Consider the following 21,338-nt stretch of genomic DNA (forward strand, 5'->3'; position numbering starts at 1 on the left):
AAATAGGACCGCCGCCTGAGCCAGCAGTCCCACTTCTGGGAGTGTCTGCAGAGGGACTGAGGTCAGGATCCTGAGTGATGCCTGCTCCCCCATGTTCACCAGGGCGTTATTCACATAGTGCCGAGATGGGGAAGCAGCCTGAGTGTCCACTGACAGGTACACGGATGAGGGCAATGTGAGCTATACACGATGGGTCATCATTCAGTCTTTTTTTAAAGAAGGAAATCTTACCATTGTGACAACAGGGATGGACCTGGAAGACATTATGCTAAGTGAAATGTCAGTCACAGATGAAAAATACTGCCGATTTCTCACGTCTGAGGTTTCTGAAGTAATGCAACAGAGAAGCAGACAATAGCGTGGTGGTTCCAGGGGGAGAGGGGAGAGGGATAGAGAGTTGTTCAGTGGACATGAAGTTACAGTGATAAGGATGACCAAGTTCCAGAGATCTGCTGTACAACACAGCACCCAAAGGCAACAGAGGATTGTGTGTGTGTGTGTGTGTGTGTACAAACTCATCATATGGTGTACATTAATTACATGCAATTCTTTACACTAATTATATAACTCAGTAAAGCTAAAGTGGGGAATAAAGGAGGAAAGCTAAAGAAGTACTTCTTGGAGGAGCAAGTGCTAGTACAAAGGCCCTGCGGCAGGGCAGATTTGCTGTGAGGAACTGAAGGATGATGGCCCGTGTGCCCAGGGGCTGGTGGAGAAGTTGGGCAGCAGTCAGGAGTCAGATCAGAAGGATGTTGTGTGACCTGGGTTAAAGGGTCAGAATTCTGTTTTTATTACTATTACTATTATTATTCATATTCTTATCTTAGACATCATGAGAAACATTTTAGGCTCCCAAATGGGAAGGGAGGGCATCTGTGGAAGGTCTGGAGTCTTGCCCTTACCTGGCTTTTTATCAGAATGGCGGGTCACAAGGCCACCCCTGCTCTCTGTCATTAGGGCCCCATGTCACATCAGGGTCACCTGTGGCTCCGGCTTTTTTCTCCGCGTCACCCTGGCTGCCTTTCTCGGTGTCTGCCCTCTGACACCACTGGTGATAGAGGAGAGAAACCCATTAAGCACGTGAACTCTGTTTCAGATGCTGGGAAGCACTTAGCGGTTCCAACAAACACTGGGCGCTTTTGGTGTTTCCTTCAGTTCTCTTTACTCAAGGCGTTATTTGTCATCGTCATCACCATTTGAATGCCCATTTGGCACTTGCTTCTCAACGCTAAGTAAAAACTATTCTCCCACCTCTTTTTTCTTCTCCACGGAAGAGGCTCAAATAAAAAGCCTTGTTGGATGAAGCCATCAGTCAGTTGTCATATCGGGGGTTCCCCGGGTACCATCAGCGTCTTAGCAAGCAGAACTTTGTGAGTGACTCAGCAGCTTTTTCTACCATCAGCCTCCTCTGGGGTTGTGGGGATGGAGGAAGAGCCCCTCATGGTCCTTCCCAGAATCTGTGGCTGCATTTATTTTCTGTAAGTGTATATGAATGCCAGCTATCTGCCAGGCACCGTGCAGGACACGGGGTTTCAATTAGACTGACCCAATTCCTATACACGTATTAAGTGTTAGAGGTGCCCAGATGATGGTCTGTCCAAGTGCAGACAGGACCGTGAGCCAGAGAGTGGCCTTCTATGAGTACTCACCCAACTGTCATCCCAAACACTCTTGCCCTTGACTCTGCAAAAGCCACATTCACCACCTTTTCTGTTCCTCCTACATCCCAGTCTCAGTCCCATCCACCAACCACAGTGCCTTTGCACTTGCTTCTCCCTTGCCCAGTCACCCTGCCCCTCGGTGTTCAAACACCTCAGATGAGGCATCTTCAGAAACTTTCCCTGAACCTCCTCAGCCTCAGGTAATTGTCACTCTTTGTGACATGCCCTATTTTCTTTTTGTCAGAGTCTGCACCACCCACAATTATTTGCTTTGTGTAATTGTTTCCTAGTTTTTTCCCAAACGTAAGACCAGACCATAAGACCATTAGATTAGAGACTCTGCCTGTCCTATGCTCCTTGAGGTCCCCTCCCCCAGAACGGAAGTAAGCATGCAGGAAGCACTTAGTAACTATTTATTGAATGAGTCGGCTGTGTGAGGGAGAAGGCTGGAGCACCGGGTACAGGCAGAGCGGATGAAGGAGCAGAGCGGGAGAGAGCACGCGGGCGTGTGTGAGAGGGAATAGGCATGCTGGGAGGCAGGCACAGTGAAGCTGGCCAGAAGGGCCTTGGCTGTGTTTGGGAGTTTAGACTCCACTGAACCATTTTAACCTTGGTCACATTTACATTCCAAAAAAAAATCAATCCGTGTAGAGAATAGAACAAAGGAGCCAAGACTGGAGGCAGGAAGACCACTTTGAGACTGTCACCGCATCCCAGACAAAAAGATGGCAGTGGGGCTGTGACCTAGGCCAGCAGCCGTGGGGACAGAGAGAGTCAGTGGATCGATCTTGTGGGCACTGAGAATGGGAGTGGCTGCAGCTGGCCCTCATGAATCAAGACAGCAGATCCCTGTGCCCTATTCCAGCCAGGTTCCTCGGTGAGCCAGCCCTCAGTGGCAGGGCTGGGACAAGGAGAGGGCCTGTGGCATCACACCCCTGGAACCACGTCTCTGTAGGAAGTCCATCTCCTGGTCCTTTGCAGCATGTCAAATGTTACCCGCAAACTCTATCAGAGGAAAAGGGCAAGAGCTTGGATCAGGCTGAAAGCTGGATGCTCCCAGCTCCGTGGGACGAGGTTGTTAGCACCCTAACAAGTACACAGATGGTGGCAGTCTCAAGGAAATGAAGTCCAGAACCTCTTCATTGGACTGCAGATCACTGATGAGAAAGGGCTCCAGTGGCACCAAATCTCAAGACTTGTTCAGCTACTCAACATATAGTCATTCAAACAATCGCCAGGCTCAGGGCTAGGGAGCCAGAGGGAGGATTACAGATCCAGGCCCAGCTCTCACCTTGTCTCGTGAGGGGTGCAGATAAGTGGGGCTGTGACGAGTGCCCGGATGGCAGTGGTGCTTCAAGAGCACATGAGAAGGGAATTGCACACACTAGGAGAGAGAAGGTACATCAGGGAAGGCTTCTTGAAGGAGGTGAGATTTGAAAGGTGAATAGGAGGAGTTGGGATTTGGAAAGTAGACTCAGTGGGAGGGAGGAGCAGCACAAAGTGGAGGCCAGAGATGAACAGGAAGAAGCATGGCACATGCAGATTCGATGAAGATGACATGAAAACATAAAGGACCACACAAGTTGTTGTATTTTTTTTTTTTGCATTGTTATAGTTTCCTCATGGGGGTGGGGGAGAAGCGGAGGGGGGTTATGATGGTGATAAGACTGTGAGCCATATAGTCAGATCCCTTTAATAGTCACACAACCTCAGAGAAGCCATATGAATGCTCTAGAACTTAGGTTTACCATCTGATAAATGGGGATGGGGATGCCTTTGTCATAGTGTTTCATAGATAATTTACATTAAGTCATAGAACAGGAAGAACTTGGCACAAGGAACAGTGTTCATTGTTTGGTTGTTTTTCAAACCGTAGTGCCCAACCCACCTGATGACCACCTGTCGTTCCACAAATGGAGTTTAGGTTTTCCTAACCTTTCCTCTCAGCGTGGCTGGCAGAGAGAGGAACTACAGTCACTTAGAACTCTGTCTCTGAAGCATATGAGGGCTGTCACATTTGCTCTGGGTCAACAGTCCCGGAAAGGCTTCCCACCATTGAGGGAACAGCCGGTGGGAAGGAGAGGCTATTTGGTTCACCTCGCAGCCAGAAGAATAAATAAATTCTGGAAGACAGGATTCGTTTCTGCGATGTGGAGCTGGGAGCTATAGAGTTTGATATGGAAGTGGTCAGGCCCCAAGGCGGTGTAGAATGACAGTAGCCAATGGGGCAGAGCCACTCCCGTCCACCACGGTGTATCCAGACACATCTCCTGGAACCAGGAAGTTCATTTGTGTAATGCAATAGGCATCCCATGGGCGTTATTTAATTGAATGAGCCACGGAGGCTGCAGTTCTATACCTTAGTATCTCTCTCCCTCTCCCTCAGCAACCCAGCCCCCAAAGCATACCCAAGAAACCACAGGACTCCACAGAACACATTTGGATAATCACAGATATTCTCCACCCCCTAATCCATGCAGAGATCCTTCTACAACATCCCTAACAGGCTTGCATCTGGCTTCTGCTGGACTCTTCCCAAAGACAGGGAGCTTACCACCTCCAGCAGCTTACCCCACTCCTGGAATGCTCCAGATGCTAAGCCATGCTTCCCCATGTTGAACTGAAATCTTCCCTTCTGTAAGAAATTCATTTATCTGAGTCCTGTCCTCTGGCGCAAAATAAGGACATGCCATGTTGTCCCCGATAGCCTGGTGCGTAGTGTAGCGTGTTTCCATATGGTGTGTTATTCAGAAATATGCACGTCTCCCGCGGCATGGTATTTACAGAGTGATGCCTTGTCCTTAGGACCGCTTTGCCCCACCTCAGGGAATTTTCCAGATAAAGGATATGCAAAACCATTTTTAAAAAATCAGCATGCTTTCACCAATTTAGGTGAGAATCTTGCTAAAGTGCGTGCCCTCCCTTTCATCATCAAATTATACTAAACTCAATTGCCCATTTCCGATGACTAAGGTTGTACTAAGCAGGCGGAGGGGCCGGAACCGGCCAGAGGAGGAGAGGTCTGTTTATCCTGGCAGGAAATTACCTCGGGCTCTTTGCTGCTGGTTCTGCAGATCCCTTTCTGACAGATGTCACTTTCACTCCATCAGCTTCTGAACAGCCCTTTCTGCACTCACCTCCCTGGCCAGCCTTCCCTGGGCAGCCATAAAGAAAAAGAAAAACCGATGGCATTGACAGCAGAAAGACCAAATGGTAAAAGAAATATCCATCATCACATTAGAAGTTAAAATTTGAAACAGCAAACATCCAAAAAAGAAAAGTGCAAAAAAGAAAAAAAATAATAAAACAAGCAATGGGACACCAGCGGGTTTCTGCATTTATATGGGATCGAAAGCCAGTTGACAGTGTCTGCAGGCTTAGTGCTTCCTCATCCCCTGTCCTCCGCAGGCATCACTAATTAATGGCCCCACTCGTTCTCTCTGGGCTTCGTCCCAACCCCAGTGTCCTAGCCAAGACAGCGCTCCAGGGAAGCAGTACCAGTCTCCAAGCAGTGGCAGGGGGGATGCCAGAGCCCGTGGGCAGCCCTGCCTGAGGCACGCATGTCCGCTGGTCTCTCTAGCCCTGGGGCAGCGCTCTGTGCAGTTACAAAACCCTTCTCTGCTCTGCCAGGCTCTTGACAAGTGGAGATTTCCTGCAGGGAATGAGAAGGGGAAACACAACTTTAATCTGCACTACAGTTGAGGGCGCTAGGGTTCCATTTGACAGATAAGGAAACCAAAGCTCAGAGTCACGGAACCCTCCAGGAGTGAGGCCACCATCCAAAACCAGGCCCACCAAGCTCTAAAATGACAAGCCGGTACCATGTGTCCTAAGTGTTTGCAGCTCGGTATTTAAAAGGAACATCATAACTACAGTTCACTCAGCGATCCTCCTAGTTGTTTTTGCTTGTATAATCATTCTTTTTTACAAACGGCAACTATCATTATTTGCATTTTATCAAGGAGGACGTGGAGGCTTGGAGAATTGAGATCAAGAATGGGCTAAGGGGGCAGTCCTGGAATTGGTATCAACCTTGACCCACGGCCAAGTGGCCTTTCTACAAGTAGATGAAGCATCCCAACCTAAAATGGCGATGCCCCGCCCCCATCCCACCCACCCCAGCATGCCCCAACTGCCAGGGCATCTTCATGCTCTGTGGCACTCGGCATCAGTCAGGGTGATGTATTCCTGCCGTGTCTGGCAGCTCAGGTGCCCCCCACGTGAATGCAAGCTCTGTGGCTACACCGACTTGTCCCTGCTCTTCTTCACTGAGTGTGCTTTTGTGCCTGAGAGAGGTTGCCGAGCACCTGGTATGTGCTCAGCAAGTTTTGATGAACAAAGAAAGTTCCCTCTACTTGAGACCAGAAAACCCGGCCCAGGACTAGGCCTGTGTGACATCGGGCATAACTTTCACCTTCCACAAGCCTCCATCTTTTCAGCTATAAAATGGTCATAAATAAAGCTGAGCAAGGCGGTTAGGAGGGCCGAAGAGGTTAAAGAGTGCCAAGTGCTGCCAGCTGTAGGCAGTACATTGGCTAGAGAGCTTGTCCTGGACCCCCTCCCTTCCGGCTGCACGGAGATCCCTGCGTCACCTCTGAGAGGAGGGCCTCTGAGCTCACCTCCCTCGGCAACAAGGATGGTGGGCTGCCTGCAGGGCCTGTTCCCTGACCCTAAACCCACTGGAAGGAAAGACAACAGCATCACCGTGTCTCAATTAGAAGTTAAAAATAAGAGACACATAAACAGAATCCACAAACGCATTTTAGCATCACTGCGCAGCAGTGCCAGGGAACAGATGGCTCTGTGGAAACAGCTGTATCCCGAGAAGCCCTAGAGAAAAACCAGAATGCATTACTGCTCTCACGTGTGAGCCGCATGTCACCAGCTCTTTCATCACGCCGTGGGCGTCAGAGACCGGGTGCGCAGCGCCCAGAGCCCTAAGACAGCTGCTGCCCAAGGCCGGCCTCCTGTGACCTTCCACAGGCGTGTGAATCCCGGAGCCTGAAGGATCCCAGGGTTGGCCTGGAGGCTGGGGCTAGGATGCAGGGAGGAACCACAGGGTCAAGATGCTCAGTGCATATGCCTGTGCCCCAGGCATGCCGTTGGCCTGTCTGCTTTGTTCCTGTCCAGCTCTGGCGTGCACACATCTCTCTTTGACACCCGTCAGCTCTGGGTGTAATGCCCAACAATGCCAGATACTCTGCCTCCTGGGCCCTTACAGCAGCAGCTTGCCTTCCACTCCGCTGGCCGCCTCCCTCCACTCACTGGCTTCTTGTGCAGAATGCAGGAGGGCATCTCTGCAGCAAGACTGTCATGCAAAATCTTAGGAACAGTCACTATAGGATTTCAGGCTGTTTACCTAAACTCTCTGTGCTTTGGCTTTTCCCTCTTTAAAGTGGGAATCATGAGCAGTGTACCCGATCGGCTTAATGAGGACCTAATAAGGTAAGATGGTTCAGGAGCTAAGATCAGTGTGGCACATAGCATATGTCACCCCCCCCAAATTAAGTTTTGTTTGCATTATAAATACTCTGTATTATAATTGCTAACTTGCTTTGTTTCCCCCACCCAGACTATACGAGAAGTTTAAGTATAAAAACTGGGGTTCCTTCCCCATTTTTAGCACCAGGCTTGGCATAAAATAAGGACCTATTCACTGTGTGTGAGGGACAAATCAATACTGATAACCAGGACGGAGACTAGGCCTTTTTTTCCTTTATTTTCTGCAGAGCTGAGGTCAGAGCTGGGCATACTCTCTCTGAACTTCCGCTGAACAGACCTCTCCATCAACAAAAGAATGAACGTGGCCTGTGGTTGAAAAAAAAAATGTTTTGGGTTCCTGTAAGTTTGTTGATTAATACACACAGCAGGCAGGCAGCAAGCCCGTAATCTTTCTCCACCTGTTTGGCTTAATAAAACTGAATGACCTCGCGGAAACCACTGGTGAGGGCCTGACACAGGCTTCCAGAGGTGTGAGTGAGAGCCCCAGGCTCGCTGAGCAAACTCCTGCTGCCCCGTCCTTCTCCATCCGCCTGCTTCGTGCGGCCACAGGGAAGAGCAGGTGAAGGGATGGATGTCAGGGCCACTGGAAAGTGAAAGCACCTTGGCCATTATTGAGTCTTGTTTTACCCTCCAGATGTTTCCACTTGTTGTTCGAAAGCATTAGTTAAGGGAACATGAACAATTATAAAATGGGATAATCTAGAATTATATTTCTAGCGTGCTAGAAATCTGTGACTCCCGTCAAGTCCACATAGGTGATTCCTGATTGGCTGATGGCTTTTCTCCAGGCTCCCAGGCTCCATCTCTCTTGTGGCTCTGCCTTCTGTGGGGCCTTGGACTCCTGCCTTGCATGCTCTTGCACTGGCTGACTGTGAGGATTGTGCATGAGACAGCCTTGAGTGTGGTTCCAGTAGCAGCCAGCCTGCCATATTCTACTGACCAGAGCTTGGCCTCACAATTACCCAAAACCGAAGGAAGGTCAGAAACACAGCCTGCCTGTGCCCCAGGAAGAGAAAACGTGCATATCAGGAGAGCACAGCAGGTCTCTGCCTCCATGGGGAGTACATGCATTAAGCCCTCTGCAGTCCAGAACCATCTAGCACAGAGGTTGGGAACCTATGGCTCGTGAGCCAGATGTGGCTCTTTTGATGGCTGCGTCTGGCTCGTAGACAAATCTTTAATAAAAAAAAAATAATAACGTTAAAAATATAAAACATTCTCATGTATTACAATCCATTCATTTCCTACTGCTCATGTTCATGGTTGCTGGTGGCTGGAGCCAATCACAGCTGTCCTCCAGGACAACACCAAATTTTTATTGGATAATGCCTAACGTACATGGGTCATTGTGAGGTCAGGAAGTAAACTTCCCTCCTTTTAATCAAGTAGTCAGTTAGCTAATTGCAGAAACCCTTTTGATGAAGAAGATGGCTAATAGAAAAAAAGATGAGGAGTATCGTACCTTTCAGCAGGAACGGACAGAGGAATTCGCCTTTGTGGAGAGAGCAGGTTCTGCAGTGTGTCTAATATGCATTGATAAAATTGCATTGATGAAACGGTCAAATATAAAGTGGCACTTCGACACATGCCATACTACATTTGCATCAAAATATCCAGCGGGGACAGCAGGAAGAAAGCATGTCAAGAGCTACTGTGCAGAGTGCAAGCTAGTCAGCAGCAACTCTATGTTTGGGCCCAACAAGGTGACTAGAATTCAGCTAGCTTTGCTGGTGCTTTAGCAATTGTGAGAAACGGAAAGCCATTCACAGAATCGGAGTATGCCAAAACATTCATGCTTGATGTTGCCAATGAACTTTTTGACGACTTTTCGGATAAAGACAAGATAATCAAACAAATAAAAGACATGCCTCTGTCGGCAAGAACTGTTCACCATCGTACCATCATGATGGCAAATCAAATTGAGGCAACACAAGTGAAGGACATAAATGCAGCACCATTCTTTTCTCTCACTTTGTATGAGTCAACAGACGTAAGCTATTTTTCCCAGTTCAACGTGATTGCAAGGTATGCTGTCGGTGATACACTACGTGAGGAAAGTCTTGCTGTTTTGCCTATGAAAGAGACAACAAGAGGGGAGGATTTATTCAAGTCTTTCACTGAGTTCGCTAAAGAAAAAAATCTACCGATGGATAAACTTACTTTGGTGTGTTCTGATGGTGCTCCATGCGTGATGGGGAAAAACAGAGGATTCGTAGCGCTTCTTCATGAACATAAAAAGAGACCCATCCTAAGTTTTCACTGCATCCTCCTACATCAGGAGGCGCTTTGTGCTCAGATGGTGGTGAGCAGCTTGGTGAGGTGATGTCGCTGGTCATTGGGGTGGTCGACTTTATTGTTGCCTGAGCTTTAAATGGTCGCCAGTTTAAAACACTGCTGGATGAAGTTGGGAATAATTATCCTGGTCTGCCTCTGCACAGCAATGTGCGTTGATTGTCAAGAGGGAAGGTCTTGCTCAGCGTTTCGCGGCTTGTCTGAGCGAAATCCAGACTTTTCTTGAAATGAAAAACGTCAAGCATCCTGAGTTACCTAACACTGAGTGGCTACTATTCATGGACAAGACTGAGCATCTGATCCAGCTCAATGTGAAAATGCAAGGTGTTGGAAATACAGTCTTATCCCTTCAACAAGTAGTGTTTGCATTTGAAAACAAGCTGGAACTCTTCATTGCTGACATTGAAACAGGTCGTTTACTACACTTTGAAAACTGGGGGAGTTTAAAGATGCATGCACAGCAAGTGACCCTGCTCAACATCATTTTTTTTTTTTTTTTGGTTTTTTTTTTTTTTTCTTTTTCATTTTTCTGAAGCTGGAAACAGAGAGAGACAGTCAGACAGACTCCCGCATGCGCCCGACCAGGATCCATCCGGCACGCCCACCATGGGGCGACGCTCTGCCCACCATGGGGCGACACTCTGCCCACCATGGGGCGACGCTCTGCCCACCAGGGGGCGATGCTCTGCCCCTCCGGGGGGTCGCCATGTTGCGACCAGAGCCACTCTAGCACCTGAGGCAGAGGCCACAGAGCCATCCCCAGCGCCCGGGCCATCTTTGCTCCAATGGAGCCTTAGCTGCGGGAGGGGAAGAGAGAGACAGAGAGGAAAGCGCGGCGGAGGGGTGGAGAAGCAAATGGGCGCTTCTCCTGTGTGCCCTGGCCGGGAATCGAACCCGGGTCCTCCGCACGCTAGGCCGACGCTCTACTGCTGAGCCAACCGGCCAGGGCTGCTCAACATCTTGATCTCCAGCAGCTAGCTGGCTTCACATCTAATCTCCTGCAGTCATTCAAACCGCACTTTGGAGAATTTCCTGAGAGCACTCGTCTTTTTAAGTTCATCACCCATCCACAGGAGTGTGCAGTGGATAGCACTGAACTGAGTTACATCCCCAGTGTTTCTGTCAGAGATTTTGAGCTACAAACTGCTGACCTGAAGGCCTCAGACATGTGAGTGAATAAGTTCAAGTCACTGAATGAAGATTTGGAAGGACTTGCACGACAGCAAGCAGAGTTGGCAAGCAAACACAAGTGGGGAGAAATGAAAAAACTTCAACCCACAGACCAGCTGATTGTCAAAACTTGGAATGCGCTTCCCGTCACATACCATACACTGCAGCGTATGAGTATTGCTGTACTGACAATGTTTGGCTCTACGTATGCATGTGAGCAGTCTTTCTCACATCTAAAGAACATTAAGACCAACCTACGATCATGTTTAACGGATGGGAGTCTCAATGCCTGCATGAAGCTTAACCTCACCACGTATTAACTAGACTACAAAGCCATCAGCAAAACCATGCCGCACCAGAAGTCGCATTAATGGTAAGAAGTACTTTATTTATCATTGGTTAGCAACAGCATAACAACGTTATTAAAAACAATTCAGAGACTTATTGTACTTTAAAAGTGCTGGTCTTACATAAAATGCACACATTTACTTGTATTTAGTGTTAAACATATTGTATGGCTCTCATGGAATTACTTTTAAAAATATGTGGCATTCATGGCTCTCTCAGCCAAAAAGGTTCCGGACCCCTGATCTAGCATTAGCACTACAAAAGCCGCAGAGATGGACATGGAGCTGTAGTGACTTGATTGCTTACAACATACAGCTCGAGGAAATCTCAGCTCCTTGGTTCCCTTGTCGTGTGACCTTGAACTAGGGGCTGAACCTGTCAGGTGATGAACGTCTTCATGTATAAGACAGGACTGGCAGTGTTCCCTCACCCACTGAGTCGGTGTGAGCATTAAATGAGAATGTGCCTGCGATGTTGTCAGCACGTTACCTGGCCTGGTGACCGCATGATCCTTGAGAGGTATTTTGTGAAGCCCAAACTCCTTACCTTGTTATAGAGTGGCAAAAATGACTTGCTCGAGGTCACACAGCAAATGAGTGCCGGAGGGAGGATCAGTCTCACTTTCTAGTTATCCCTGTAATTTCTCTCTCTGGTTTTTCTTATCTTTGAACAGAAGTCCCTTCGGCCAGAGCCCAGGGACACACTTTCAACCCCCTCAGAATCCTCAGCTGTGAGCAGTGGCAGCTCAGAGGTCAGTCTAGGCCACTGTCCTTAACGACAGGAAGAATAAATGCAAACTCCTTAAAGGGCATTTTCCTGGAGCCCAAATCTCCCTTTACCTCAGCTGGCTGCCCAGAGAAGCAATTTAGCAAATGCATTGTATCTCTGGAGAAATCTGTCTTTTGATTCTGTGACTTGCTTGTCAGGAGCCCCCTGCCTCCCCCTGTAGCCAGGGTGTGGAGTGCTGAAGCATTCAGGTCCTGTTGTTAATGAAAGCCCTCCCTGCAGCTCAGCCCCTCCCTGGAGAACTTACTAGGACGCTGAGTGACAAGGAGGCATCCCCGGTCAAGGCACGTACAAGAATCAACCAATGAGTGCATCAATAAGCGGAACAAATCTCGCTCTCTCTTTCTTACTTTCTCTAAAATTCAATTTAGGAAAACATTTTTTTAAAAAAGGATGCAGGTTTGTTTGTTTGTTTGTTTGTTTGTTTTACAGAGACAGAGAATCAGAGAGAGGGATAGATAGGGACAGACAGACAGGAACGGAGAGAGATGAGAAGCATCAATCATCAGTTTTTTGTTGTGACACTTTAGTTGTTCATTGATTGCTTTCTCATATGTGCCTTGATCATGGGCCTACAGCAGACCGAGTAACCCCTTGCTCGAGCCAGCAACCTTGGGTCCAAGCTGGTGAGCTTTGCTCAAACCAGATGAGCTCGTGCTCAAGCTGGCAACCTCGGGGTCTCGAACCTGGGTTCTCTGCATCCCAGTCCGATGCTCTATCTACTGCACCACCGCCTGGTCAGGCCAGGATGCAGTTTTGAAGCTGCTCAGTCTCCCCGTTGCAATAACCTCAGCCACCAGTGCTGGATGAGAATATGGAAAGGTACATGATGTAATCATAATAGCACTGCTCAGGTTTGTGTAGCACTTTGTAGTACAGTTTACAAAGCACTGTTATTTGCTCCTTTAAGAAAATTGCAGAGAATTAGTTAAATACAGAAGAGTAGAAAGATGCCAATAATAGGCATCTGCAAATCCACCACTCAAAGAAAAGCTTTGTTAACATGGTAATGCGTTCCCTTTGGTCTATTTTCCTTGTGGTTTTTTTGTTTGTCTTTTTTCCTTAGGGTCTTGGGGCCATTTATTTTAGGGTCATTCTGCACATGCATTGTTATGACCTGCTTTGCTCACAGAGTGCTGTGTCTGCCACCGCTCGTTGGTCCTCACATCCACCCCCCAGAGAGAGAGGTAACTGTGTTGTGAAAAGGCCTGTGGTTTGTCAAGACTGGATTCTCAGTCCAGGCAGCTTCTCTCTAGCTGCGTAGCTGGCGGATTACTGAATCGCTCGGAGCCTCAGTTTCCTCCATGGTAAAACAGGGATGTGTGCTGAAGGATTCACTTAATAGAGCAATGCATCTCAATGGGCACTGCACCTGGCACATAGCAGGTGCGTGGTCCATATTAGCTCAGCAAAGATGCAGTCCACCGTGTTGATAATACAGGAAAGCTCAAGGAAAGAGCCTAGTGGGTCCAGGGTCCCATAGGTTCTGACATCGCATGGCTGACTTCACACCTGATGTGCTTTCCACCGTGCCTGGTGTGGTGTAGACAACAGTATCCCCAGACCCTGCCCCTCAAGTACGAGGATGGCCACAAGTGACTTTGGGGTGTAGATGCTACCGAACCACATCATTGGTGCCATGAAGTTCCCAGATGCCGGCTGCTTAGCCCCTGGGCTTGTTGATAGACTTCCTCCCCATTACCACCACCCCATACCAGGTTCTGGGAGGACTGTCACTGCTCATTGTTCCTTTTCTAAATATGCAGTGTCTACGAGTGCATCTGGTACAGGCTTCTTGAGCACACAAGATGTTCTAGATGCTCCTGGTCCAGGGGATTCGGAGATGTATGGGCTAGAGCTCCAGCCTTTAGGACTCCCCTGGATGGGTGTGTCTCAGAAGGTGGCTCTCGGGGCCATTTACCTTGGAATGTCGTTTCCCCCCAACTCAAGGGCGCGTGCCTGTGTACGCACAGAGGGGACGAGAAACGCTGTACACACATGCGTTTTTTGTGTTCTGGTCTAATTTTCTTTCTCAGATGATGATTTCCTTCTTTGAATCCTCATCAAAGGAAGACCTCTGCTGGATGCCCATGAGCCTGGCCCCGTCCAGCCACACCCATCCTCACATAGTCCCTCTCCTCTCAGCACGGAAACACGATGCAACAGAAAGCAGCCTTGCTCTTGCAGGGAGCTCTGCAGATATTTATTCTCTGAAAGCAAATGACCGCTGTGTCCTGTTGCAGCGTGGGAGAGAATGGGGAGGAGGGTATCAGCTAGCTAGGTGTCTTCCTGGGAGGCAGCATCATGGTTTCCAGGCATATTTGAGTTCCTCAAGGAGAAAGGCATGGGGACTGTTTCTCAAGCTCATGAAACAGAGGGGCTCTGGCTCCTCCAGCCCCGGCCTCCCCAACCTCCACACCCTTGGCATCTCCTTCAGGTGATGTGTGAGGACAGAAAGCACCCACCCAGGTGTCTTCAGGCACCCAAATGTCTCCCTTTCCAAACTGTGAAAATAGCAATTATGATAATAAATGATGTCTACACTCTATATGCAGAATCCCCTGGAATGCTCTCACCATCCCCTGGGGCAGCTACTATTTTCCCCATGTCACAGATGAAAACAGAAGCTCAGAAGGCTTAGCAGTTCTCCCACTAGCCCGAGATCATAAAGGCGGGCGTGGGAGAGACCCAGTCACCTACCTGAGCAGCTGTTGACCAGCATCTCCCCTGGGGGAGACAGCTGGCAATGCAGGGACGCAGACCCAGGTTTTACCTCCCCAGGTGACCTGCTTTCTCAACTGTCTGATGAGTCTGCACGAGCACCATGGGAGGCTCGCAGAAAGGGAATCACGTGCCCTGAGCACTATGCACGGAGTCCAGCGCATGCCCGTTTGGTGTCCAGAACCTTTTTAGCTACCACCAACCTTCAACAGCTAACACTGGAGCAGATGATGGCTTAAGAAGGGTCACCTTCTATGCATAACATTAAGGATATGGAAGGAAACTTAGAAGTCCAGGCATTAATGTCGCCGTGATGACAGTCTTCTGTGTGCAGCAAATAGGTCTTGTGCAAGCAACACAGGAACTGTGAACACCTGTCATGCATGAGGCATGATGCTGGGCACCATGGGACAGTGTCACAGCCTCGCCAGGGAAGTTGCCTTTAAATAATCGCAGTTCAGGCTGACAAGTGCTTTAATGCAGTTGAGTGCTATTGGAGCACAGAGGGGAAGTGGACCAGTCTACCTGGCAGAGGTGCCAGCAAAGGTCCCACATAGGAGATGCCACCTATGTGGAGATCCCCCACGTGGAGAAGAGTGTGTGAGGAGAGGGAGGGCATGGCAGAGGGAAGAACGTGTGCAAAGTCATGCAGGTGAGGAGGGAAAGGCAGAATTGGGGATCAGAAAGGAGACCACTCGTGCAAGTGCAGACTATGTAGGAAGCAATGGGTCAGAAAGAGAGAGTTTGCGATTGTCAGCAAGGGCCTAGGTTTAATCCTGCAGGTAAGTACGGGCCACTCAGTTTGTAGGATCTTCGATGGGATGAGAATTCCAGTGTCCTGGTCTTACACTCTTGGTGAAAGAGAGGCAATCTTCAAATAGACGAGGACAGCGAATCAAACTTGAAAAGCCAGAGTTTCCCTAATGGCATCTTTTATAGCAATTAAAAGTTTTAGATAGCTGCAAGTGTCTCACAAATCTCTGCGCGTCAGCATCATTTGGGAATACATGGGTGCTCTTGGAGTTGGACATGACCATCTGGAGAGTGCTACGAGCATTTAGTGGGCTGAGGCTCAAGAGACTACCATCCCCTGATATGTGGGACAGGCTCACATAATAAAAAGAGCCCCTCACACAAAATGCCCATGGCACCCTTATCAGTTCTCTATGGCTCCAAACCCAGACACCTCAGTGGTATATGAGAAGTGTTTGCTGAGACAGCTCTTCTGATCCTGGCTGGGCTAGCTCCCATGTCTGGGGCAGCTGGGAAGACTGTGCTCTGCCCAGGTGTGTCTCACCTCTGCCTGGCCAGCCCAGGTATATCCTTGTGGCACTGGTGGAGGTGTGGAACCATGCACTCCCCCAGGAGGCCCTGCTTCCTCGGGACTGAGGCAACATTGCTTCTGATTGGTCCACCAAAGCAAGTCACAAGTCCAACCCAGATTCAAGTGTTAGGGAAGTAGGCTCTGCCTCTTTAGTAAGTGATAGTGGAAGTCACATGACCAAGGGTGAGGCCCTGGGGATGGGAGAAGAATTGGGACAGTGAGTAGAATCATCTGCAGAGCTCATGTCTTGAGAAATAAGGCCAGAGCTTAATCTATCAGGGCAATGGTCTTAACTGACACAAAGTTTTATAGAAGAGAGTTAATATATTTTCTGGTTAGTTACTACACTATAGGTGTGTGTGTGTGTGTGTGTGTGTGTGTGTGTGTGTGTGTGTATCTTCTTGTTGGAGAAGTGCTCTATGACTTTCAGCCAGGTTGATAGCTCTAGCTATGTAAGTTTTAATTCCTATTTTAACTATATGTCCTCGTGTGATGGATAAGGAGGGTGCAACAAATAAAATGTTGGAACCAGCTGTGTGACTTTCGGCAAAAATTTTTTTTTAATTGTTTGAAATACCATTTGCCTATGATAAATCTGCCCATGCTCAGTGCTCAGTGTGTCGTATCTTCTCAACTGTGTACGCCCAGGTAATCATGACATGGAACGTTTCCATCCCCTGACAAGCAGCTCTCCCGCGTCTTCCCGGCGGTCACTCCGCTACCACACGTCCACTCATCTCATCTCTGTCACTACCAAAGTTTGCTTGCTTTTTCTTCGCAGCTCTTCATCTATAAAACAGGCATTGTGGCACCTGCCTGGTGGGGTTATTGAGGGGTTTGCACGAGACGGTTGTGTGGCAGGCATCTGAGCCAGCGGCGCCGGGCATCTGTGCAGCTGCATGAACGTAGGTCTGCAGCTCACCCTCTTATGAATGGAGTGGGAAGGAACCAGAGTAGAGCCAGACAGAGAACATCTACACATAGATTCACCAACTTAGACTGTCAGCGAGTGAGGAAAAAAGAGAAGGAAAAGAAAAGACAGCTCTGAGACTGTGCTTAAAAAGGAAAAGCATTTTGGCTCTGTCTCGCCTTCCTGCGGCAGAGAAGGACTCCCGCTCTCACGTGGCTCACGGTCTGATGCCTTACCGGAAGCGCTGGGGGACGGCCCCCCCCCCCAGCACACGCAGAGGTGCCGCTCCGCCGCGGTCACTCCCCTTCTCTGCGACAGTTGACCCCTGTTATTTGAAAACGATGTGTGCTAGGTCATCCAGGAAAAGATTGTTTGTAAGGGCGTTGGTGGTTGGTAATCCACGTGTCCCTGATCACCGCCCTCATCCTGCGCGCCGAGGGGCTCACTGCTCAGAGGGCGAGCTGCCCTTCATCGTTGCCTTTCTGAAATCAAAATGCAGAGGAAAATGAAAACGGCGGCCTTGTCTTTCAGTGTTTGACCAGCAACAATGCCCAGTGGTGACGGAGTCGGGGGAGGGCAGGGCACGAGGGATGGGCTCCGGGGCTCCCTCAGGCTTTCCTCTTGTCCCCCAGCGCCCTCTCCTCCCTTTCAGCTCCAGAAGCAGCTCTCCGAGCTGGACGAGGACGACCTGTGTTACGAGTTCCGGCGGGAGCGCTTCACCGTCCACCGCACGCACCTGTACTTCTTGCACTACGAGTATGAGCCCGCCTCGGACAACACCGACGTCACCCTGGTCGCCCAGCTCTCCATGGACAGGTAGGGCAGACGGGCCCCGCCCTGCACCACAGACCCCTCCCAGCTGGTCACCTGGTCAGACGGAGGAGGGAGAGGTGGCCTGCGGGCTGGGAATGGTGAGCCTGGTACAGCAGAGCTGTGTCTCGCTCCCTCTGCACTGAACACCAGAGGCTGGCGTCTTTCTGTGAAGGTGGTTTTGAGGATGGAGGGAAGGATTGATTCTGAGTGTGGAGCTCTACTTCTGTTACCTCAAAGAAAATGGGGTGCATTCAAGGGAGACACATAGACTGGAACCACAGTTCATCTCCTTCAATACATGTACTGATGCCACAAAGATTCCTCAAGCCCTGACAGGTAGCACTGACATGACTCCCGCTCTCACCTGGCTCACGGTCTGATGCCCTAGCTCTCAGCCCTGGCTGGGGACAGATTGAGCCACCTGGGGAGCTTTCAAAACCAGTTCCTGTCCTGGATTCATTGCAAACCAGTTAGTTCAGTAGAAATATGTATGGAGTGGAGACCTAGCGTTGTTTTAAGTTTGCAGTGTGCAACCAGAGTTGAGAACTGGGGGCTACTGTATAAACAACAATAAACAGCTAGGTGAAGTGATTCTAATTGTGGCAAGTGCTTTGAAGGAACTGGGATAGATCATGACAATGACAAGTGAGGGACCTTCTTTAGGTGGTAAGGTCAGGGTCTTTTCTAAGATGGAACATTTCTTCAGAGACCTAGAGGATGAGAAAAGGGGTCAGGCATACAAGGTGCTGAGAAAGCGTTTTCCAAGTGGGTGAAATAGGAGATGCAAAAGCCCTGTGGTGGGAAGAGCCTTGCACATTCCAAAACCTGATGGAAGACCAGTGCAGCTGTAGCATAACAGGGCATGGAGAAGTGAGGGCCTGAGAGTAAGAAGACAGAACGTTAGAGACTCATAAAATACCTGGACTTGATTCTAAATGTGTTGAGAAGTTATTGAAGAAATTTATACAGAGTTATTTGATCTAACTTGTGTTGTTTTTTTTTAATCATCTTTCTGGCTGCCGGGATGTGGTTGGCTTCAAAGCCCTGAGGTCACTTACTCAGGGCCACACTTTTCTATGCCTCCTGTCCTGTGTGTTCCTTTCCCACCACCACGCACCAGCTTCCTCTTTGATTTACACATGGCCCATTGTGGCTGCCCTTGCCCCAGCTTCCTTCATGTCATCCCCCTCACCTCCCACAGTTAGGAAGGAGTTCGACTTACTCTGTCTCTGAGCTGCCTCAGAGATGCTGGTGCCGCCTGCAGATGCAATCCCATGGGGTCCTTCCCAGGAGTAAATGAGAGAATGCCTGTAAAGTTCTGAGAACAGAACCTGGCACCCTTATGTGTTCGATAACGGTTGGTTGTTGTTAGTCACAAATGATTGAAGAATGCACAAACAAATGAAAGAACAAGCACCAGGCATGAAAAGTTCACACATAGTGGTCGAGGGGTTCTGGGGAGTAGGTGGACCTTGTACCTGGAGACATCTGGGATGATTCAGGCTGCATATGGCTGAATGGTCCATGAAGAAGCCGGTTCCTTGCTCTCTAACTTCTACCGCTTGTTACCAACTGACTCCTCACAGTATTAAACGGCTTCTTTCACTAGTGGTTTCCTGGAGACTCACCAGCCTCCAGGACCCCTGTGCACAGCAGAGAACTTGCTGACCATACATAACAGGTAGAAAGGAAAGACAACGTGAGACAAAGGGGAAAGGGAAAAGCAGAGATTCTAGCACTAGGTCAACTGTCCTTGACCTGTTGTGTGACTTCAAGCAAGGCTTTTCCCTCCTTGTGGCCTCAGATTTCTTATCTCCAAAATTCATGTGATCTTTCAGCAAATATTACTTGTCTGTTACAACGTGTACCTGTTTTTTGTGGGGCTGGGAATATTTACAAGACCCTATTCCTGCCTTCAAGGAGTATGCAATATACTCAGGGCTCAGGCGGCATATTAGTTTTCTATTGTTATATAACAAATTAGCATGGACTTCGCAGCTCAAAAACACATTTATTATCTTACAGTTCCCCAGGTCGGGAGTCTGGATATGTGTTAGCAGGGTTCCCTGCTCGGTCTCACGACTGAAATCTCAGTATTGGCAGGGGCTGTCATCTCATCTGGGAGTCAGGGGCCACTTCTAAGCTCATCCAGTTTGGGGCAGAATTCAGTTCTAGGACTGAGGTCCCATTTCCTTGTTGGCCATTGGCCAGGGTCATTCTTACCTCCTAGAGGCCACCCTAGGGCTTGGTGGGCATGTGGTCCTCTCATGGCGACAGCTTACTTCAGGGCCAGCAGGGGAATCTCTCCAGTCTGTGACATCTCATCATCGCCAGAGTGATGTTCCATCATATTCCTACGTCCCAGCCACACTCAGGTGAGGGGATTCCACAGAGCATGGCAGGAGTCTTGGGGACAGCTTAGAATTCTCTCTGCCACAGACAAGTTACAGGTTTATACAACAGAGAGAGGCTATGGTAACCCACGGGAGGAGCCCACATCCTGGCTGGGGGTGGAGAAAAGACAACACGGAGAAGGTGACCTGCATTGGGTTGGAGGCTGAGTACACAGGCAGTAGGAGGCACGTACAGAGAGAAGGGGGCTCCCCAAGGTGGAGCGTGCAGCACAGTCAAGGGACAGAGAGCACATCAGGCCCTCTGGGGAAACAGGGTGAACCAGGGTGCAGGAGTGGGGAAGAGGACCACAAATGAACCTGACCAGGTAGGCGGGGCCTCCATTCCAGGGTGCCTTGGGGAAACCAGGACAGGTGGCCAGCCCTTCCTGCTCCGTCCTCTCAAGCACCTAGCGGTGCTCCACAGGGACTGACCTACTCCACCAGCACCCCCGGGTCACCCCCAGACTTGTGCTCCTTTGGCTTCTCGTCCAGTTTCCGGCCTGTGCGCCCAGGCTGTCCTCCACCAGGCCGTGCATTAGTGAGTCACCTGGCCATAGCGGTCTATTCTTTCTTCTCTTTTATGAAATGAAGAGAAAATCTAATTCTTGATATTCATGCTGAATGATGGTCTAGGTTAGTCTTCTGTTCCCCGTGCAGCACAAATGCCCCTCGGATGAGGTACCTGAAGCTCAGATTCCATATTCTACACAGCCGACTGAGCTCCAGATGATGCACCGTTTCTCCTAGCACCCATTCACGCCTCCTGTTAATGCATCAGTTTATTGGCAAAATACTCCAGACCAGACCAAGTTCAGTTGCTAGTGGCTATCAGCAAACTCAGAGGAACAAGAGACAAAGAAATTTGACATACTTTCTAATCAAAATAAAAAGTAGCCTGACAGTGAATAACTTGTTTCCCGGACACTGTAAAGTCTTGTTTGGCTCTGCCACTTCCTGAGTTTGACCCTTGGGCAGGTCACTTAACTTCTCTAAGCCTCGGTTTCCTCTACTGTGATCGAACAAGGATGGTTTTAGTAGCTATCCCCTGAGGTTACTGTAAAGATCAGATGACACCATACACACCCGGTACTGAGCCCCGCCATCTATTCAGAGGCTCCCTAAGTGACATTCTGCACTGTAGGCCAAAATCTTAATATTTGTGGTACCATGCAGAAGGACACTAGACTTACCAAGAGCTCTGGGTTCAAAACCCACCAGCGTCTTTACTCCTCGGCTGGTGATCTTGAGCAAGTCACTTAACTTTGGGTATCTTTCTTCCTCTATAACAAGGGTTAAAAATACTTTCCTCCTAGGGTTCTGGTTAGGGTTGAATGAGAGACTCTCTGTGAGAGCCTTCTGCACATGTTGGCATTCAATAAGTATTTGCTGAATTTATATACCGAGACCACAGCATTTGC

General features: G+C 49.2%; 1 protein-coding gene across 10 annotated transcripts in view; it reads left to right on the plus strand.

Moving 5' to 3' along the window:
* LARGE1 (LARGE xylosyl- and glucuronyltransferase 1) overlaps positions 1 to 21,338 on the plus strand; it is a 565,935-nt gene that overhangs the window by 516,082 nt on the left and 28,515 nt on the right. For all 10 annotated transcript variants that reach the window (XM_066259855.1, XM_066259874.1, XM_066259835.1 and 7 more), the window contains one exon: positions 17,367 to 17,530. In XM_066259855.1, coding sequence (XP_066115952.1) covers positions 17,367 to 17,530 — 164 coding nt within the window. The remainder of the gene's footprint in view (positions 1 to 17,366; positions 17,531 to 21,338) is intronic.

Source organism: Saccopteryx bilineata, chromosome 1 (assembly GCF_036850765.1).
Source record: "Saccopteryx bilineata isolate mSacBil1 chromosome 1, mSacBil1_pri_phased_curated, whole genome shotgun sequence".
Lineage (NCBI taxonomy): Eukaryota > Metazoa > Chordata > Mammalia > Chiroptera > Emballonuridae > Saccopteryx > Saccopteryx bilineata.